Raw genomic sequence first — 21,546 nt, forward strand, 5'->3', positions numbered from 1 at the left:
CGCCTTTTGTGAGGCATAAATTGTAGTCACGATGTTTTCAAATTTAGTGCCTAAATTCATATTGTAGATTTGTTGAATTAGAAATTGCCAATTTAAGTTGTCAAAGGCCTTCTGTGCATCCAAGAATACAAGGGCTATTTGTTTTTCCGGATGGGCTTCATAGTATTCCAAAATATTTAACACTATTCTTAAATTATTCCTAATTTGTCTATTGGGAAGAAATCCGTTTTGATCTTTATGTATATATTCGTTCAGGATTTTTTTTAATCTATTTGCTATAATTTAAATAAATATTTTGTAATCAGTATTTAACAGAGAAATTGGTCTATAATTTTGTATGAGTCGTGGATCTGAGTCTTCTTTCAGAATCAACAAAATTAATGTCTCCTTCTATGAATCCGGCCTTTTAGCTGCAAGTAAAACCTCATTATATACTTCCACCATGAGGGGTCCTATTTGTTCTCCTATTACCTTGTATAATTCCCCTGGAATCCCATCAAGTCCTGGAGTTTTGTTATTCTTTTGATTTTCTATTGCTATTTTCAGTTCAGACCACGTAATATCTCTAAATTAGCATTTCTTTCATCTCATCCCCAATTTATCTTTTGTTACACCCAAATAATTTATCATATCCTCGTTTACCTCCTCCTTTTTATAAAGGTCTTCAAAGTATTTACATGCAATTTCTTTTTTCTGTTCTATTCCCTGTTGGGCATCCCCATTTTCATCTATTAATTGGTAAATTAATCTTTTCTGTTTTTCTTGTTTGAGTTTATAGGACAACCATCTTCCTGATTTATTAGCCTGTTCAAAGAATATCTGTCTAGCTATATTCAACTTTGTGACCATTCCTTCCTGTTCAATTAGATTTAGTTTGTGTTTAGTTATTATCATCTGATTTTGCAATCTAGAATCCTTTGGAGTATTTTGTAACTGCATTTCTAATTCTTTAATTCTTTGTTTTAGTTTATTTTGTTGGGCACATTTTTATTTCTCCTGGCAGTATATGATATCGTTGTGCCCCTTATTACTGCCTTCATTGTATCCCAAATATTCTGCTTCGTAGTTGCCTCATTATTTTTTCTTTTAAAAAGTAGTCTAATTCCTCCTTAAGTCTATTCATAAACTCTTTCTCTTTAATTAGCTGTGTATTTAGCATCCACCTTTTCCTTGGCTTTTTCCTACCTTTCCACACTATCTGAATCGGATTATGATCTGCCCATTCATTAGGTAAAATTTCAATCTCTTTTAACTCATTTGCTAACTCACCATTCATCCACACCATATCAATTCGTGTCCATGATTGGTGTGGTTAGAATAAAATGTACATTGCTTTTTCTCCAGGTTTAATTTTTTCCACATATCTATCAAATTTAATTCAGTCACCATTTCCTCACGTTTTCGGTAATTCTCTCTTCCCCCCTATTATGATCTTTCTGATGGTCCACAATGGCAATGAAGTCCCCCAAGATACAAATATTCCTTTTTTCTAATCCCACTATTTTTTCATGTAATTGTTTAAAAAATTCTTTTTGATTATCGTTAGGTGCATAAATTACTACTAATAGGATTGGGGTTGACTTAATCCAAATTTGTAACACCAGAATTCTTCCGTTGGGATCTGTCCAAATTAACTCTGTTTCCATATCCTTTCACATATACTGCTATCCCTTTCTTTTTCCCGAGGTCTGCTGGTGACGTATACAGATTTCCTAACTTGGGGCATTCTAAATATTTTTCACCTACCTTCCTTATGTGGGTTTCTTGTAAACATATTATATCTGCATTTTGTTTAATTAGTTTAGTTAATATTCTTTTCCTTTTTATCCTAGAATTCAGGTCACTTATATTAATTGATAATATTTTCCTTTTCTCATCCATTATCTAATTGATTCTTGCTCTTTGTCTTGTAGTTACTCCTGTCTGTTTTTGTAGCCGATAACGTGTCCTCGGTTCTTCTCTCTCTTGTTGTTGTTGTATATTTTTTGAATTCCTGGGATTCCTATCTCTATTCTTTTGGTAATCCTGGTCATCTTGCGAATTTGAATCTAGTTCATCTTTACTACTCAATTCTTCCAGACCTAACAATTGTTCATAGAATTCTTGAGCTTTGTCCACGGAGTCTACTCTAATTTTCCTTTCTTCCCATGAGATTAACAGCCCTTCTGGGATTAGCCATCAAAATACAATGCCTTTTTGATTTAATTGGTTCGCCAAAAAGTTATAGTCTCGCCTTTGCTCTCTCACTCTTCTTGGGATTTGTTTGAGCACCAAGACTTCTTTTCCTTTATATGTAATTGTTTCTTCTCTAGATATTTTGTATATAACATCCCTGACCTTTCTTTAGGCAAATCTTACGTGAACCTCTTTTGGGTATTTATGACGTCTTGCATTGTTTGTACTCACTCTATACACTTCGTCCAACTCTTTCAGAATATCATCCTTATCTTTTTCCAACAATTCTGCTAATATTCCTGCTATCACTTGTTCCAAATCCTCTTCAATTCCACTATATTCTGAAATCTCAAATATGCTGTGGCCTTGTCCATTTTCAAATAGACCAGGGAATCATCCATTTCTTTGCTCACGTTTCTTAGTTGTTCACCAACCATTTCCAGCTTCTTCTCAGTTTGTTCCGTCCTTTTCTCAATTTCCTTTATTGTTAATTCATTTCTCTCTAGTGCTTGCTGTATTGTTCCAATTTTTTGATCTAACTTTGAAATTTCATTTCTACCTTTAAATTCCCCATCTCTCCTTTTAATTCATTTGTATCAGCTCTTGTCTCAGTATGGTTTTTCGTCATTATTTCTTGAAGCTTCAACATAGATTCTTGTAAGGTAAGAAGAGTCAACTGAATATTGGCATTCATGATAGAGGGTTGTTTATCTCCAGATAGTGTTTCCTCAATTGTCTTTTGTGCCATCATTGAGGGCGATGCCACCGCAGTTGTTAATGCTGGAGTAATCTTCTTCCCAGATTTAAGTGTTGTATTAGTTGAAGTCATTTCTTGTAGGATTTGTTTCTGTTTTTGTATTATACTAAATACGTTATCCCAAATTAATATTCAGTGTTCAAAAATATCAAATGGAAGTGTCCACTACCCTAGTTGATTAGTATATTATTAAACTAGTCACTCTTATCAATATAAGTATTCTCCAAACAATTTTAAAGTTAAATTAGAAATCAAATACCTGAATTTATAAATCTTAGTATTTATACCGAGTTTCCACTATTTAAATTCTAAGTATTACTAGTCTGTATATATATAAAGGCTATGAAATTCCTATACTAAATATCAATATTTTAAAGTAGTATTTTAAATGTTTACAGGTCTAAGTGAAGAAATATTAACCTTACTATACAATTAATTATTTAATATATAGTAATCAGTTAACCACAATTAATTATTTAATCTAGTATAATCAACACATGTAATCAAATATCAATACTTAGGTAGTTAATTATCACCCCCTTGTTTCCCTTATATATTAAAACCAGATATGAACTTCAATATTTGCTAATATATCAACTAAATCAAATATAAATCACATTTACCACATTCAAATACCAGGTGAGATGAATAAAGGGTTGGTATCAAAAGATAATCAGTACAAACAGCAGAGGCTATAGGCGCAGAGTATCTGAATATAACTGTTCAATTCTTCTCTAAAGTCAAAAAGTTCAGTCACGAAACACACCGGAAGCACAGTCTTGCTGAGTAATGTCTCTGGTTTCACAGTCTCACCGCACCCTCAGCTGTAACCGTTCCTCCTTTCGTTTAAAACTCCTGTAGATCAATCTCCAAATTTCCTATAGTCTCTTCAATTAATTAGGTCTCCTCCACTTATTCCAGCTCCAAACCAATAGTCCAAAAAGACTCCAATAAGTTATTAGATTTTGTCCATAGTGTATCTGGAAATGGTAAGGCTGTTTGCTTCCTCACTTCCGATCTTCCCCCGGTCTCAGGTTCGTTAGTCCAATCTTCCCAGAGTCTACAAACCAAATCTCTCACACTTCGTAAAAGCTAAGTTCGTTGCTTTTTTTTTCTTCCGGTTATTGTCAGTTACACAAGCCTCTCTGATTTTCTTATCTTCCCTATCCGATCGCTCGTGTCCTTACCCTCTTCTGTTTCAAGAGCCCTTTCGCTTTCACCACCACTCGTATCCACTTTGGCCACTGCTTTCGGGCTTCGTTCTGACTGATTTTCTCCAATGTTCAACGCTCAATCTAGATCGCAAATTCCTTCACTCGCACTCCTCTTTCACCACAATCTGTCACTCACTTGCTTCCTCCGGTATGTAACAATCCGTATTTCAGGAGCACCATTACTGGATGGCGGTCTCTTGTTGTCGGTCTCTACAAGGTCTCTCTACGTCGCGATGAGAGTCGCCTTCTCCACACCGCAACTCAAGCCTCCGCACACCGGCACGTTTCTCTATGGGATACGTGCACCCCTAAGGGTCACCCCAACAGCAAGAAAAGGTAGCATAAAACCCGGAGCGAGCTTCAGCACCTCCACACCTCGTCACCGGAAGTCCGCCACTCCAAAAAATAAAGAGCGAAAAAGAAAAAATCTTCAGGCACTTGTATACCTTAATCCAATTATTTCTCTTAATAAGAAGGAATAGAGGAAAAGAGCAAATAAATAAATAAATAAATTATATTGTAGTTCCTGGAATGAAAGGTTGAAATCCAGATATAAAAATCCAACTAGAGGGGGAGTAAAAAAGGAAGTGAAAAGTAACAAACAGTTCTAATGTGAAGCCAGCCACTGCCACTGAGTATCCAAGACTCTTTAATAAATCAACTCAGTTTCTAGTTCCAGTATTTCCAAGGTCACTTCAATCTTCTTTCAACTTCAACTCCAGACTCTATTCATCTATATTTTCACAGATGGGTACCCGTGTAAACAATCTGCCATGCTCATCCCACTATCTTTTCCAGTGCAAAGCTCAGAGTCCTTGAGTATAACACGAATACATAACCAAATAGAAGAAGAAACAATATATCCAAGCCTCTAGATGGTAGTGCTACTTTTTTTCCTTCACTTTCACTTCCCCCTCATGTATCCAATGCCAGGAACAAAAAGAAAAAATGAAATCCTTTCTTTTAAAAAAGAAATAAATCTCAAATCAGAAAGTCTTAATCAAAACAGACTTTCAAAAAATTGTTAAAAAAAATAAAAATAAAAATAGAGTTTAAAAAAGACCAGTCCAGTTTAAAGTTAAGAAGCTTTGCCAAATTTTAAGTTCCAATAAAAAGGGGAAAAAAACTTTCACTTTAACTAGTTTAAAGTTTAACACTTTTTCAAGGATGGGGGGAGAATCGAGTTTGGTGGTTTGCTTGCAGACGTTTCATTACCTGACTAGGTAACATCTGATATTGTTATCTAGTCGGGTAATAAAACGTCTGCCAGCAAACCACCAAGTTCAGGAAGCGCCTCGGCCCTGCCTCCCTCAGCTCCATCCCTCAGGTGTCTCCCTCCCTCCCTCAGGTGTCTGCCTCGTTCCTCTCTCAGTCGCTCTCTCGCTGCTCCACCAGCCCAGGAAGAAACTGCTTCAAAGAAGCCGGGAGTGTTGGCTTTTCCTGTCGCCGCAGCTCCTCCGAAGCGCCCGTTTACCCCCACCCCGCCCGCCCGCGCGCGGTTCAACCCAGTGCTCCGTTCTGCCTGCCTGCCTGCGTTTCGGAGCAGCTTCGGCTGATAAAAAGAGGCGAATAGTTATTATTCTCAGCCAAAGCTGCTCCCAAACAACCAGACAGGCAGGCAGGCAGAACGGAGCACTGAACTGAAGCGCGCGCAGGCGGGCGGGGGTAAACGGGCGCTTCGGAGGAGCTGCGGCGACAGGAAAAGCCACCCCCCCGGCTTCTTTGAAGCAGTTTCTTCCTGCGCTGGTGGAGGAGCGAGAGAGCGACTAAGAGAGGAACGAGGCGGGAGGAAACCGAAGCTGCTGAGCCAGAGAGCAGGACAGGCTTCGGTTGCTTCCTCCCTCCCCTTCTTTCATTTGTGTCCTTGATCCCCGATCCCAGCAGCATTCACCGAAGGCGAAGAAAGCCGCCATTTTTTTAATTTTTTTTTTATTTGCGGCCCGGTACAGAGTGCTCCACGGACCGGTACCGGTCCGCGGCCCGGTGGTTGAGGACCCCTGGCTTAAACTCTTTTCTCTTCACTTTTAATTTCACTTTAAATCTTTCAAGGTGTTCTCTTCAAGAAATAATAAGTAAAAGTTCATCTCACCAAACTGACACACTTTCTTTCAATCTCTTCCGTTCCGGAGCTGTCACAGCTTCAGCAGCTTGAATGGCTGCCTCTCCGCCGCCGGCAAAAGGGCTTTTCCTGGATCAACCAGGGACTTTGCAGTGTCCCTGGGATCAATAGAATGTGCCCTTATCAATCACTGTCTCTACGGGACAGTTTAGGTCCGTTGGGACCGTCCAGCAGTGGAGATATTGACGGCGATCTTGGTGGATCAAAATCGCGCATCGTACCACCGTGACACCAGCTCCGCCCTCTCAGAAATAGCAGATTATTAAAAAGGTATTTTAATTTTACCTTTAGATTTTTGAATTAGTTCTCCACAACTCATTATTCGCACTTCTGCATACGGTTTACTGGATGCATCGGTCTTCTGATTTTCTATTTCTCTTACAACTTCTTGCCCCGAAATTACTTGTCCAAAAACAACATGATATCTAAATGAGTGAAGCATAATTTTAATAAATGACTGACATTGAAGAATTCAGCATAATTTCCCAATTACAAATAAGAGACAAAAATACATACCCATCAAGATGAGGGGTAGGCTTAGTTGTTCTTTAGATGACACCAGGGGCAACAATTTAATAAAAAAAGGATAATATTAGTATCAAGTTGAAAGGGAGAGAGAGAGAAAGCACAAATTCGGTATATTATGACAGAAATGACAAATATGAACAAAACACATTAAATATTGAATAGCAACAATGTCAATACATTAAAATTTATATACAGTTCTGATTATTACTGTAACTGTACCTAACATTCAAAAAATGTTTAAAGAAATATATTCTATGTAGCCTAGTTTTGACTGAGGTAGTATACTTTGGCAGCATTATATATGGCATGAATATTCAGAACCCTTCTGAATAGAAACTATTTCCTTCAGCTAAAATATTTTATACTATAAAACAAGCTAAAGTAAAACATTTCTTTCAGGCATCCAATTTCTGTGTGAAGAACTCTTTTATATGGAGACACTTTCAATCACCTGAGCCATCATTTTTGCAATACAGTTTAGACTCAGGTTCTTTTGTCAACCAGGCCATAGTTATTTCTTCTTAATAAAATATATAAAATTCAGTTTCAAAAATACAATACTACTAAAGCATTTGGTCTTATACTAATTTATTAGTTCTGCAAATCTCTCTAAACTTCTTTACCACTGAGCAAATAGCGTACTTTTATTTTTGAAGAGGCAGCTTCTGTTTAATATAAAATGGAAAATAAAGATAGATAGGATAGAATTCTTTATTGGACAAGTGTGATAGTAAAGAAGCAAAGACGAAGAAATTTTTTTGAAGACACTACAGTCCTCGATATATTAATCAACCAATAATTTTAATTAATTGCAACTGGTAAACTTGTGGCCATTGAGTTCACACTGGAACATAGTACATATTTAATATTTTAAAAAACTAAGGTATTTTTATTTGTTATAAAATTCAGTTACTTCATTCCCTTGGATGAGATGGGACGCTTTCCTTCCTCCTCCTGATCAGACATTAAAGATTTATCAAGGAGTTGTTCCCATTCACCTGCTAAACTTCTGACTATACTTAGAAACAGAGGAAATCTACTAAACACAGAGGTGCCCTTAATTTCATAATGAATAGAATTGTAAAAATAGCAACTTCAGTTACATATGGAATATTCAACAATACTGTTTGTAAATAAATGTTACCTTACTCTGACAATGATATATATATATATATATATATATATATATATATATATATATATATATATATATATATATATATATATATATATATATATATATATATATATATATATATATATATATATATATATATATATATATATATATATATATATATATATATATGTTTTCTGAGGTTCTCGGGGTATTTGTATGTGGATCTTTGGTTATTGGGTTTCTCACGTAAGATTCAAGTATCTAGCACGTTTGGCGAGGTCACTCGCCATCTTCAGGCTGGTGCTGCTTAGTGCCAGTGCAAGCAGCACTGCTTGCACTGGCACTAAGCCGAAAGCACCAGCCTGAAGATGGCGAGTGGGACCTCGCCAAACGCTGCCTAGATACTTTGAATCTTACGCGGAGAAAACCCGAATAACCAAAGATCCATATATATATATATATATATATATATATACATTTTCAGCTAGTATCACTATTTAGCCCTTAAAAACTTCAGTCATTACACATTAAATGGTTTTTGTTAATGCAGGCACTGGTTAGGTTGCAATCATTCAGCTCTTACAGTGTTAGAACACTCTATATACAGCTCTCTTTTTGAAATATAAAGCTGTAATAGCTGTCCGTATTTCACGGGAGTTTTTGATTCTAACAGAGTATGGTTATTTGTAATTCTATTTATTACTTTCACTTTGGAACAGAATAAAACAGATAGATACACCATTTAACTCTGAGTGACTTTAACTCAGTAATTAGATGGAATTACAGATATGGTGCTTTGTAAGTAGCAGAAGAAACATAGTAAAGAAACTGAAGTAGTACAAAAAAACCAAAAAACATAAGGAAAAGTTTACTATTATCTATGTTTCCACACCAGCAACAACTAAGTGTTCTATGGCACTTTGCATTATATAGTAAACTTTCATGAGTTTTATCTGGAATATGTTTTTAATGATTGTATGGAAGAGAATTGGTGGTTAGTTGCAAGTTGAAGGAAACACTATATTGGGGGACTGAGATTTCATGGAATGCCTATTAATATACTTATTGCTTCTGATTTTTCTCTCCCTCAGAATTATAATGGTTTTACTAGCTTGTGTTTTGATTTGCTTGTGAATGCCAGGAGGATTAACATTCTCTCTCGTCCCTAGATATGTTTTGGTAGGAATTCTGACCTGCCATATATAATCAAGACTTAGATTGTGAAGGAGGTGCTCTCCTGTTCAGCAACCTAACAGATTATAAAGTGAAGGAATATTCCTATTCTTCAATCTGGTACCTCTATCATCCGTAACTAGAGGAACCAGAGCTGTCTGGAAATTATGGAAGTTGTAAGAATTTGAGGATCTAAAGTTCAGGAAGTCTATCTATTTTGCAGGCTGGACACAGTAATGGACTAAATGAATTTAGTTTAGACAAGATGATGTATATGTAGCACATTATTTTGTCGCAATGAATGCGTCCTCTCTTGGCAGTTAATGTGTGCCTTGGTAGACATATCGTCAGTCAAGATTAGGATATCCTTACCTGAGACCACGTCCTCTAATTGTCTCAGGGCCAAATGGACCACTCGAAGCTCTAGCCAATTGGTATTATAGTCCAAATCTGTCTGTGACCATTGTCCTTGAAGCACCCTGGATTGAATACCCCAGCCATGAAGACTGGCATCTGTGGTCAGCACTAACCTGTTCGGTTCCTTGAATAGGATAAAAATATGGTGGCTTCATTAGCCCATATTCTGATATCCTTTCATTTAGATTGGTCAATGAATGCGTGTGTCTTCACTGGCTCTTGGGCCTAATGTCAAATCTTGTTCTTGTATAAAGCAGTAGAGACTGCTTGCGGATTAGAGAGAAAAGAGCATCTTTCCTAATATATTTCAGCTGGTATCATTATCCCAAGCCATGGTATTAAAGTTTACCCTCACTTATTTATCATCTTTGGCAACTGAGCAAGGGTCACAGTCAGGCAATGTCTGTTCGACATACACCATCAGAACCGACGCTGGAAATATCACTTCCCATGACAGACAGCAGGAGATAGACTCCGGCACCAGCTATATATCTTACCCAGCTTCATATCCTAATTCAGAAAAGAGATTTTACCTTAGCCCAATATCTCTCTCCTCAGCACTTCTGGCTGGAGGATACAAAATAATCCGATATTCATTATGAGTATGTCCTTGAGACTCAGTACAGATAGAAACTATCAAACATGTTCTTCTGTATATCCACTTACATACAGAATCTTGAAATGCTCCAATTGCCCCCCTTCTGACTAGCAAAATGGGATAAATGACCAATAGTATCAGCAATGTCTACTTTCTGACATCAACCCTGAAGTAACATACAAGGTTGCCAAGTTTTGTATGGTGGCATGTAAATCAAATCAAATCAAACGTTTATTGTCAATGCACAACATGTGTACAATGAAATTGATAAAGAATAATTAAGAGTAATTGGACCAGCCAGAATAATCAGAAGTGGATCATTATATTTCTCAGCCACAATAGGGTTTCTGTAAGAGAGGCTTACAATTGTTAAAGCTTTTGGATAATTTTATTGTTTTATCTACAAATATACAGGTATATAGATAGTCCTTGACTTACAACCAGTTGCTTAGCCAATCACTTGAAAATACAACAGCCCCCAAACGGTAATTACAACCCAGGTCTGAAGTTCTGACAGCCATGATCTTTCATGATTAGTGCATTTTGGGCATTTGGCAACTGGCCCGTTTACAACTGTTTGCAGTGTCCCATGGTCATGTGACAATGATTTATGACATTTTTGCCAAAAAAAGCATTTACACCTGGTTTTCATAAAAAATGACCCATAGGAAAGAAGTGGCTTCACTTAATGACCATGGCATTTGCTTAACATCCAGTGTTCATTTACAATGGCTTCATGACTGCCAGAAAATGGTTGTAAAATCAGTCACGTGGTGACCTGCTTTAGGTCCATCACAACCTACAACTGTAATTGGCAGGCTCAATTACTGCCCCAAGTCAAGGACTCTGTGTATGTGTGTATTTGTATACTATTTCTGTGTGTGTTGTATTTCATACTGTTATTTCAAGTTTATATTATACAGATTGCTAATTTTAATTTCCTGTTATATACATACAGCCTATGCATTGATTTAATATTGTATTTTAGCCAAACTGTTTTGTCTGTTTGTACTTTTCCTAGCTAACCTGGTCTTGTCAATTTAGGATTGGTTATTTTAAATATTTGAATACCAATTCTCTTGCACTGTTAATGATTGCAATAAAGTTATCATCAAACTCTCCTCATATTTTATTATAGCATACTCAGGAGCAAAGAGTTCTTACTTATTCTTTACTTGTAGCTTCCCCTCCTCCAATTACAGTACACCTTCAATAGCAAAGTCTATCTGTAAGTTCCTCTACATTTATATATTAAATGTTTTTATTGTTATATTGTTCTTTTTTTAAACTTCTCTTATAGTTATGCTATTGTGATTTTAATTGTATATACTTGGCATTTTTGGGAATTTTGTGATGGTAGTTGTTTTTGCTTGGTTTTGATGTACAATATTCAGAATTTATCAATAATTTCTATTTTTTTCCTAACTGAATTTCTGTTTCTGTTGTAAGATGCCTTATATAGATCTCTTATATAGATTCTTAGAAATAGTTAAATAAAAGCATTCTCTGTTCTAAAGGTATTTATACTTTGTAAACAGAAAGTTATTCCAACAATTCAAAGTTCTTACAATTTAAATCATAAGGAACTCCACCCAAATGATGGAGCTAGCATGATACTTACATAAAAAACTGTGAACCATTTGTATCTTTCCCTCTGTTGGCCATTGAAAGAAGAAATTCTTTGTTGTGCTTTACAGCAAAGCTTTCATCTAGAGAAAGCGTTTGAATTACTTCAAAAATCCAAGTTATTACCTTGCACTGGCATTTTTTTAGCATTTTAAATTAGGATTGTCAAGCTGCATAAATATTATCATTGCAGTGCCAAACAGTATTCAAATAGATAAAACTAAAGACATAGATGTATACCATAATTTCCAGTTTATTGGGCAAAAATATAAATATTATTTGATTAATACTGTTGAACAGCATTCTCATATGATAAATGAATGCAGAAATACAACTATCTAGTAATTCATTGATCTGTTAAACAAGAACAACCTGTAAATGTCCCATTCTTATTATCCAAAGACAGATGTATTTTTTTTTTTTGGGGGGATTATATTTTGCTACATGCAATTTATAAGAGTGTGCCAAAAGTAATATGCTGTATTGCTAGTTAAAAAATACCTCATGAATAGTCCTGTTTTTTAGAAAAGGTAATTTGGAAATTTGAAATAAAAATACATTTCAATTACTTATGCAACATATTTGTGTCATAAAAGTGTCTTGTCTAACTTCCAGTAACAGCCTTTTAATACCACTAGCTCACATTTCTAGGAGCATGAAAAGAACTTGGATTGATTAGTCAGAACTAGTATTCGGCTTTCTAGTTTTTACAGAGGAAGACCGAAACCAGATCCATTTATCGGTCTACTTGGTCCAACTGCCAAATTAACATTCACTTTCTGCCAAAAAAATCTGTTTGTTAAAGACATGTCAAATGACTGGAATGGTGTTTAATCTCTCTCCCTCTCCTCAGACATGAGCAAGGAGGGCTGGTTTGTTAACAACCAATGAAATGGTTAAGCTGGCCTTGGTAAAGGGAAGTTAAATGGAGACAAGCTACAAGGCTATCACACACCTCAGGAAGAAAGGACTTACTACCTTAAGAGAAGTAGAAAAAGAGGTGAGTTGGTATGCCACTGATTATGAGATCACTTAAGGCCAGACTTTTTACAAGTTCTAAAATAACTCTACAGTTTATTATCCTCATTATGAACCTCAAAATAAACTATGATCCTTAGTAAAAGTTATTTTGTAGATCCATAAAATATGTGGTTCCTAATATATTCACAACATAATGGTGGAGTTGCAGGCTAACCTGTGAAGAAATACTTCTTACCTTCAAAAAAGCCTCCATAAATTGATTCTCCTCCTCTCCCATTTCCTTGTATAGGAAAAAAAACACATGTAAGAAAAGATCATGAAAGCATCCAATAGAAGATAATATAGACAGTTCGGGATTGAACTGTGGAATCCTTACTGTTTTCTTATATTTTTACAAATGAATTCAGATTTTTTTAAGATGGAATAAAAGGGCAGTATTTTAGTAACATCTTTAGCAAAGTACTTTGCTTGAAACTATCATAGAAGTTCATTCATAAACTTTGGTAAGAGACTATCATCTTGAGTTTTTCATCACAAAAAATAGACATCAAAATTATTTAAATACTGTAAAACTTGTATTTACATTTGAACAATTACAGGCAATAATTTGGAACAAGTAATGCCATACCTTCACTGAAGTCACCACCTTGGATCATGAAATCTTTTACAACTCTATGAAATAAACAACTTTTGTAATGAAGTGGTTTCTGGGTTGATTTTCCAATACCTTTTTCACCTACAAAGAATAAATATTTAAATGCACATTATACATTAGTGACAGAAACTCACACAATGAATACAAGTAAAATTGTAAATCAGCTTTTGGTTGTTTTTTAAAACTCCAAATACTAAACCGCTAAAAGAAAAATAAAGGCATACTAATTGTAAAAAAGAAATGTGAAATGTTTCTATATACTGTTAATAGGCAAAATCCACAGAACTGTACCCGTATGTTAATTCATACAGGTAGTCCTCATTTAGCAATTGCAATTGGTTCCAATGAAATGGTCACTAAGCAAACAACATGATACACAAAGAAAAAGAAAGTGGGGCGAAGAATACTGGATGCTGCCATCTCATTTAGATAGTTCCCTTGTGCAGCAATGCTAGTGTTACTCTCATTCTGGCTTGCACTGTTGTCAGGCGCAGAAATTTGAACCTAAATGTATGCATTGATTAGAAAATATGAAACTTCAGTTAACTTATTAAATGTAAGACACCACTATTCAAGGATAGGCTTGATTGAATTTTGTTTCAGATAAAAGCAACATGGTTGTAGACTGCTAAAGAAATAGGAGGGAAAAAAATATAGTTGTTTTTTCTTGTGTGTCTCAGAATGAAAGAGTAGACCTGTATTACCTGCATTTGGGTCGCCCTTGAGTTACAATCATTTGTTCAGCAATGTGTGAGTGAAGGGAGGAAGATATTATGGTAAAATATGGGCGACTAGGCAGCAAAATAAATTCAATCAATCAATCAATCAATCAATCAATAGTCTCCTCTAAGAACCTAAATGAAACTCAAGAGTTAGTCAGGATTAACAAAACTCCTAAGCTCCAATATGACAGCAGAGAAAAAATTTTCAGACTAGAATCATCCAGTTTTCCCTGTCTTTCTGACTATAGAAAGAAACACTCAGAATTCTTTGAAAACTTTAACTAATCTAAGTGGTTCCACATTTCAATACAATCCCAAGATTAGAGCCATCGTGACCATATTTTTAAATTACTAAAGTGTATGACATTCAACAGATAGCCAATAAAGTATTATACATAGATAGATAAATAGAGATAGAGATAAATAGATAGATATGAATACTAAAATACTTCAAAATAGACCACAAACAAATATATTTATACTTATCAAGTTTCAGATAAATGTGTAATATTGTTAGGTTTTTTTTGCACCTTGTGACATTATTAAGAACAATTAAATCAGCATTAGATTTATATAGCAAATTATGCAAGTAAGGAAAAATATCTACAGACCTGTACAAAGGCAGCGAAAGTTCTCACATGTTTTTGGACAGACATCTGAAAATAATTCAAAGACAACTCTTCCAGCTAAAATTAAGGGGGAAAAAGTCATTACATTTATATTTACTAACTTTAAAAAGGCAAGCTTGCATGCATGGAAATAAATATAAACCAATATATAAATATAAACTTATTCTAAATCAGTTTACCAATGCATTTTCAGATAGGCTTAACATTTAACATTGAAACCAGCAGTCTTACCAGGGGTATTATTGATGGCTATGTCAAAAAAACAACGAGGTCTTTGTGTTTTCACTCCCATGGCTTTAGAATGTTATATCTGAAACAGAAATACAAATCATAAGGAAATCTGACTGATTACAGCATACTAATTTATGTATTTATTAAATTTATTGGTTGCCCATCTTGCTACAGGGTAACTGTAGTAATAATAATGATAGGCACGATATTACAAGGCTTTATTATTTTGTGCAGAGAAAAATATATACATATAAATAACAATACAGCACCAAAAATATTTTGATTTGATTATTTTTATGGGTTCTAAAACGAATGCAATACTAAGTATTTATATTTAGGACTGACTACATTGGACCAGTCCAAACTGTGTTAACAATCAACTTCTAATTCCTTATGTGATTGTCCCTCTATCATTGGGGAAGAGGGGAAAGAAGAACAGAACAGTGATACACTAAGCAGTGAACAAATTACTATATGACCTTTTCCTTCCACCTCTCCTTTACCACATTTACCACTCCCTTACAACTTATTCCAGGTATACCAGAAAGTGATATGGCAGACATCAAATGACAGGATGAAAGAACCATTCAACAATGCAAAATAATTAAGTTTCTATAAAATATTTTTTTTAAAAAGTATTGATCCTGCCCCATTTCAACAAATCTGAAAATACTGCATCACAACCAAGTCATTCTGGTTTTTTATTACAATATTAATCTATAAAATTATATGTGGATGCAAATTCTGGTTTGGATTTGCAGTGAGTGATGGCTAGCATTAAATAAATGTAGAGAAGGAAATATATGCAAATGGATAACGTTACATCAATCCTCCCTTACAAAGGCACCAAGTAAAATAATTTTTTTTGCACAATTATGGCAAATCTTTTAGAATCTGATAGTCAAAAGGTGATTTCTCCAACTTAATATAAATCACAGCACCTTCCTATTTCATCTACCATTGTTCACACTAGTATATACCCTTCCTTAAATACTGAAAAACAGATGGATCTTATTAACATTTTAATGGTCCTTCTACTTGGTATTATTTCATATATGACAGAACACTGATGAGGCATCAGTGAAGAACAGTTACAGGAACTGGGCAAGGCTAGTCTAATGAAGGCAAAGACCAGGGGAGACATGATAACGGTCTTCCAATATTTGAGGGGCTGCCACAGGGAGGAAGGGGTCAAGCTATTTTCCAAGGCACCCGAGGCCAGACAAGGAATAATGGATGGAAACTGAACAAGGAGAGATTTAACCTGGAAATAAGGAGAAACTTTCTGACAGAGAGACCAATCAACCAATGGAACAGCTTGCCCTCGGAAGTTGTGGGAGCGTCATCACTTGAGACTTTCAAGAAGAGATTGGACTGCCATTTGTCAGAAATGGTGTAGGGTCTCCCGCTTGGACGGGGAGTTGGACTAGATGACCTACAAGGTCCCTTCCAACTCTGATTATCTGTTATCATATGCCAAAACATGGAGAATTGGCCAAGTTTCAGGTTAAAGCTACAAACAGAAAATAAAAAATGGCTGAATGTTAATTTCACTTCTTGCATAATATAAAGCTAGCATTTGATAAGCATATTGATAAGTTTATTGAATGCAAACTATAACTTACTTAATCCATCAAAATATATTCCTTTCATTGAGAACTTGTCTATAAATTGGAAGTTCCCTAATTTTTTCTGCAACTTAAAATTAGTATATTTTAAATCAGAATTATTTATTCTAGTTATATCAAAATTTCCAGTATTCTCTAGATCAGGGGTGTCAAACTCAAGGCCTATGGGCCAGATCTAACCCGTGGGTGCTTAAATCTGGCCCACTGGGCCGGCCTGGAAATAGCAAAGGACCAGCCCACAGTGCCTGTTTTAGCCCATTTTTTACACCTCATTTTGGCCCCCGAAAACGGGCCATGGGGGCCGCTTGCGGGGAGCCCATGCCCCATTTTCACTAGCAGAGGCACCATGGGCCAGACCTTTGCTATTTTTGACCAACAGGGTGCTGCAGGAGTCCATCCATTCCAGCCCCTGCCCCCCAGTCCACAGAGAACTACAATGCTGATCCAGCCCTCGAAGAATTCCAGTTTGACACCCGTGCTCTAGATCAGTGGTCGCCAACCAGTGGGCTGGGGACCACTGGTGGTCCGCGAGAAAATTTTGGTGGTCCGCAGAGAAATGTCATCCCCAAAGCAACCCCCAAAGCAATTAATCCAGGCTGCGCGGAAACACAAGGCTGCTTTCCTTGCATGAAGCCAAAAGTCTCTCTCTCTCTCCTTCTCCCTGAGAACGGTATCCTGCGATCCCAAATAAAGAATGATTGATCAGTAGGAAAATGGGGTGCGGAGTTTTCCTGCAGACTTTTTTTGGGATTTTCCCAAGGTCTCTGGTCTTTGGGATTTAAAATTATGAGTTTGGTGGTCCCTGAGGTCCACAAGGTTGGTGATCCCTGCTCTAGATCATGATAGAAATACTATTAATGTGAAGAAAAAAGATCAAAGAATTAAGTATAGTGCTTCACACTGCTTTCCCCTTTGAACTTCCAAATCCTACATTTTTAACTATTTGTCTTATACAAGAGAGCTAAAAACTATATTTGATTATGTATTCCCATGTAACTCCCAATGCTTTATGTAATTGCAACTCACGAAACAGAAATTGATACAGTATACAGGCAGTTCTCAACTTACAACCATTCATTTAGTGACCAAAGTTACAATGGTACTGAAAAAAGTGACTTCTAACCATTTTTCACACGTATGACTATTGCAATATCTCCAGGATCATGTGATCAAATTTTGGGCACTTGGCAACTGGCATGTATTTATGACAGCTGCAGTGTCCTGGGAACATGTGATTCACCATTTGTAACCTTCCCAGCTGGCTTCTGACAAGCAAAGTCAATGGAGGAAGCCAGATTTATTGAACAATTGCATAAGTCACTTAACAACTTCATCAGTTTGCTCAACAATTGTGGCAAGAATGGTTGTAAAATGGGGCACAGTATATTTAACATGACTTGCTTAGCAATGGAAATTTTGGGGTCAATTGTGGCTATAAGTCGAGGGCTACCTGCATTTGCTTTCTCATTGTCATTTTTTTTTATTATTCAAATTTATATAATCATCCTTTCTCATATATGTGATTCTTGACAGCTAACAATTAAAACTAATACAACAAAAAAGAGTAATATTATACAACTATTTGAAAACAGGAAAAAATATGAAAGCATACAAAAATCATGACAGAATACATAAAACAGCCAAGGTAATGCCATTCATCAAAACATTTACTATAGTCACAGTACCAGCACCATCAACTCCTTGCTCTCCATGCTCAGGGTCTTCAGAACCTTGTGAAAAGTCAGCAAGGTGAAGGTCAGTATGATCTGGGGAGGGGGAATCATGTTCCATAGGGGAGGTGCCACAAGACACCTTCTATAGCTGATGGGACATGCAATATGCCCCTCTTCCTAGACTGGATGGGATGGATAGATGTAATTGCGGAGAGGCAGTCTGTCAAGTAATCTGATCCCATGCCTTTCTTATATAGAAGCCAAACTAGATCATATTTTAAAGGTTAGGATATAATTTTTTACATGCACAAATTCTCCTAATACTTATATGTACTTGAAAGAAAACTAGGTTTAATCCCAAACCATCCGCTTAGGGCACAGGTGTCAAACTCATGACATGTGATGACCCAGAGTCTATCAGAAATATAACAAAAATATATAACAAAATCCAAAACGTAACTAAAAGTCCATTAATGCCTTCAACTTGGCTTCACTGTTTAATTGTTCACAATGGAGGAGTAAACTATTTTCAAAATAACATTTAAAAGGCAAGAAATACAGCTCACATTCAAAGAGCCGATTAACAAAGCAAAAACCAAAAACAAACCGCATTGAATAAAGTTCCTCGACAGACCAGGATAGATAATTGCCAGGTTCAGGAAGATAACCAGGGACAGTCTGTTGGGACAGTCTGTTGGAAAAATGCCAACAAAAAACTAATTTGTCTCCAATTTTTTGTGCATCCATTTCGTAGTCTCAATTACAATTACATTACATAATAACTCATATTATCAATCAGAAATTAAATACCCTAGTATTACCTACAACCCATGAAGAGGATCATGGCCCTCATCTCCTGAGTAAACCACATTTTACCCTGATCCTCTCCTCCCTGCGTGCCTTAGGATGGATAGAGGATGGGCCTGGGTCCTCCTCTGACTGCTCAGCCAGCCTCTGCCCTTCCCCAGCCTCCTCCACCAACTCTGGAGCCACACTTCCACTCCCTGTTGGCTGTTCCTCCTCTTCCTCAGTCAGTCTCCACCAGGGGCAAGATAAAACATCACAGTGACATTTTCCCCCATTACAGAAAGGTTTTCTGTCTAACTTCCAATAGTAAAGAGCTTTAAAATTTAGGATCATACCCCCCCCATTTTTTTTTGTTAAATACAGTATCTATTACCAGCTTTCATTGGCTAACAGTAGCCCTGCTGGATCACACAGAAAATCCTGTCTAGTCTTGTTTTTTATAGTAACTGAGTAGAAGCTTGATTAAACAAAGTGGAAATGAAGGCAGACTGAGATGGATTTTTTTAATATTAAGAGGCACAGTATGCAAATTATGATTTGAGTTTGGGGAGAATATGTACATTTAATTTTCTGAAAGTTCCACTGCCATAAATAATTGAGACTTTGTTAGCATATGTTATTTTACATGCATTTAATAAACCAGTACTCTTTAAATAAAATAAAAGTAAAAATAAGTGGTCTGCTTTTTGAGAACAGAACTCCTTCCTCTGTCATGAAGGCAAAGCAGGTCATTAATTCCTTGGAAGGCCAAAATGCTACTCACTCTTGTATATAATGTTTCTTGTGTTCAGTTTAGGCAACATTCAATAAATAACTTTAAATTTTTTATATGTAAAAAAGATTTTACAAAAAGTTTGACATTTACAAAAAAGATTTTTTTTCTAATATTAGCCTGGGGTGGATTGATAAAAAAGCACTTAGTATGGTTAAATCAGGAGTCTCCAAACTTGTCAGGTTTAAGACTTGTGGACTCCCAGAATTCCTCTTCCACTCATGTTAACTCAGAAATTCTGGGAGTTAAAGTCCACAAGTCTTAAACTTGCCAAGTTTGAAGACTCTTGGTTTAAGTGTTCTCTTCAACAAACATAAGCTACTTCTATTTTTTAAAATGTTTGTTAAATATTTTAAATAAGATAGTGGCAACCTAATTTTATGATTTCTATATTCATCTTATTAGCTATATTTAAACAGAAAAAAAATATTATGTTCTAAATGCACTGGCTCAGGAGTTTCAAACTCATAGAACATAGGCCAAATTGGTCCTTCAAATAATTTTCTACAGCCTGCGACAGTACTTTAAAAATGAATAACCCAATATGGCATGCTTAGCAAGTCAAATCTACACCCAAAGGCAGCAATGCTATTAACAAGTAAAGTGAAAGAGCAATCAAAATCATCAATCTATTACACTCCTACGCATACAGTGAATGAAGCATCTCGTATTGTTTTGGGTCCCAGGTGAGCTGGCATTTTCTGGTTCTCTCCCTCATCTCTATTTATCTGACCAACTAATTTATGTTTGCCAGGCAACAGGCAAAGATGTACAAGACCATGGCATTTACTGGGTTCATTTAAAAGTTGATGCCCACAGCTCCAAGCTGAGAAGAAAGTGTGTCCTAATACAAAACATGGGCCCGACAGGCAGAGATGATTCAACTCCTAGCTTTGCATCAAGGCACTGGCCAGAACTTTAGCCTGCTCCTCATTACTTGCCTTTTACTAGCACCCTCATATCACCATGTCTACTTCAGCTTTATTACCAACATTGGTACCTCCTGCTTGGGTGCCTCAAGTGAAAAAGAGGCTCTACAAGTGACAGGACCCATGAAACCCAATGCAGAGTGATGACACAAACTCAGCTGTTAGGAAGTACCCTATCTGAAGTTACAATGAACCCATTTTATAATGAGGTTCTTGATGCAAAACTAGCTATCCATCATACCAAGTTCCACTGGCAACAACAATCTAAACTATCATTGCATTGCTATCACCATGGTTGAAGTGACTAAAGTAGCTGAACAACAAACACACAGAATAAAAAGTACTGCAATCTCTCAACTGTTTTCATTTTCTTTTCTGAATCATTTCTAATATTGCAATATTTTATTTAATATAAGGAGCCACTGGATACATATACATTATCCCAGTTGTGGCTGGTTATTTCATAAATGTATTTACTGTATGATGTATTTACACGAGTCTCATGTTTCATTTTATTATTGCCAAATTTAAAGTTTGCTTTAGGCTTTCCTAAATAACATAGTTATCACAAATTTAACTACCAAACCCAAAGCAACGGAATTGAAGTAAATCACTGCCAATAGAGTTTCCAATACAGTGATACTTAAGACTATCAAAAAGAAAAAAAATTCCTTGGATCCAGAAAGATGTATAGAATAATACATTATGAAATGAACTTTCAATAAACAAAGCTTTAATTACAAGGTTCTTGAATTCTCTCCTGTATTACCTTTTTTTTTTTTGAGCAAAACA

General features: G+C 35.9%; 1 protein-coding gene across 1 annotated transcript in view; it reads right to left on the bottom strand.

Annotated features, from left to right (window-relative positions):
* PPIG (peptidylprolyl isomerase G) overlaps positions 1-21,546 on the bottom strand; it is a 41,490-nt gene that overhangs the window by 18,443 nt on the left and 1,501 nt on the right. Inside the window, exons 2-8 of the mRNA XM_087949759.1 lie at positions 14,946-15,024; positions 14,697-14,771; positions 13,337-13,444; positions 12,944-12,988; positions 11,723-11,810; positions 6,782-6,811; positions 6,551-6,690 (exon numbers count right to left, since the gene is read on the bottom strand). Coding sequence (XP_087805885.1) covers positions 6,551-6,690; positions 6,782-6,811; positions 11,723-11,810; positions 12,944-12,988; positions 13,337-13,444; positions 14,697-14,771; positions 14,946-15,006 — 547 coding nt within the window. The 5' untranslated portion in view covers positions 15,007-15,024. The remainder of the gene's footprint in view (positions 1-6,550; positions 6,691-6,781; positions 6,812-11,722; positions 11,811-12,943; positions 12,989-13,336; positions 13,445-14,696; positions 14,772-14,945; positions 15,025-21,546) is intronic.

The sequence above is a fragment of the Notechis scutatus genome, chromosome 1 (genome assembly GCF_049901735.1).
Source record: "Notechis scutatus isolate UNSWTSFEM ecotype Mainland chromosome 1, rNotScu1.2, whole genome shotgun sequence".
NCBI classification, from domain to species: domain Eukaryota; kingdom Metazoa; phylum Chordata; class Lepidosauria; order Squamata; family Elapidae; genus Notechis; species Notechis scutatus.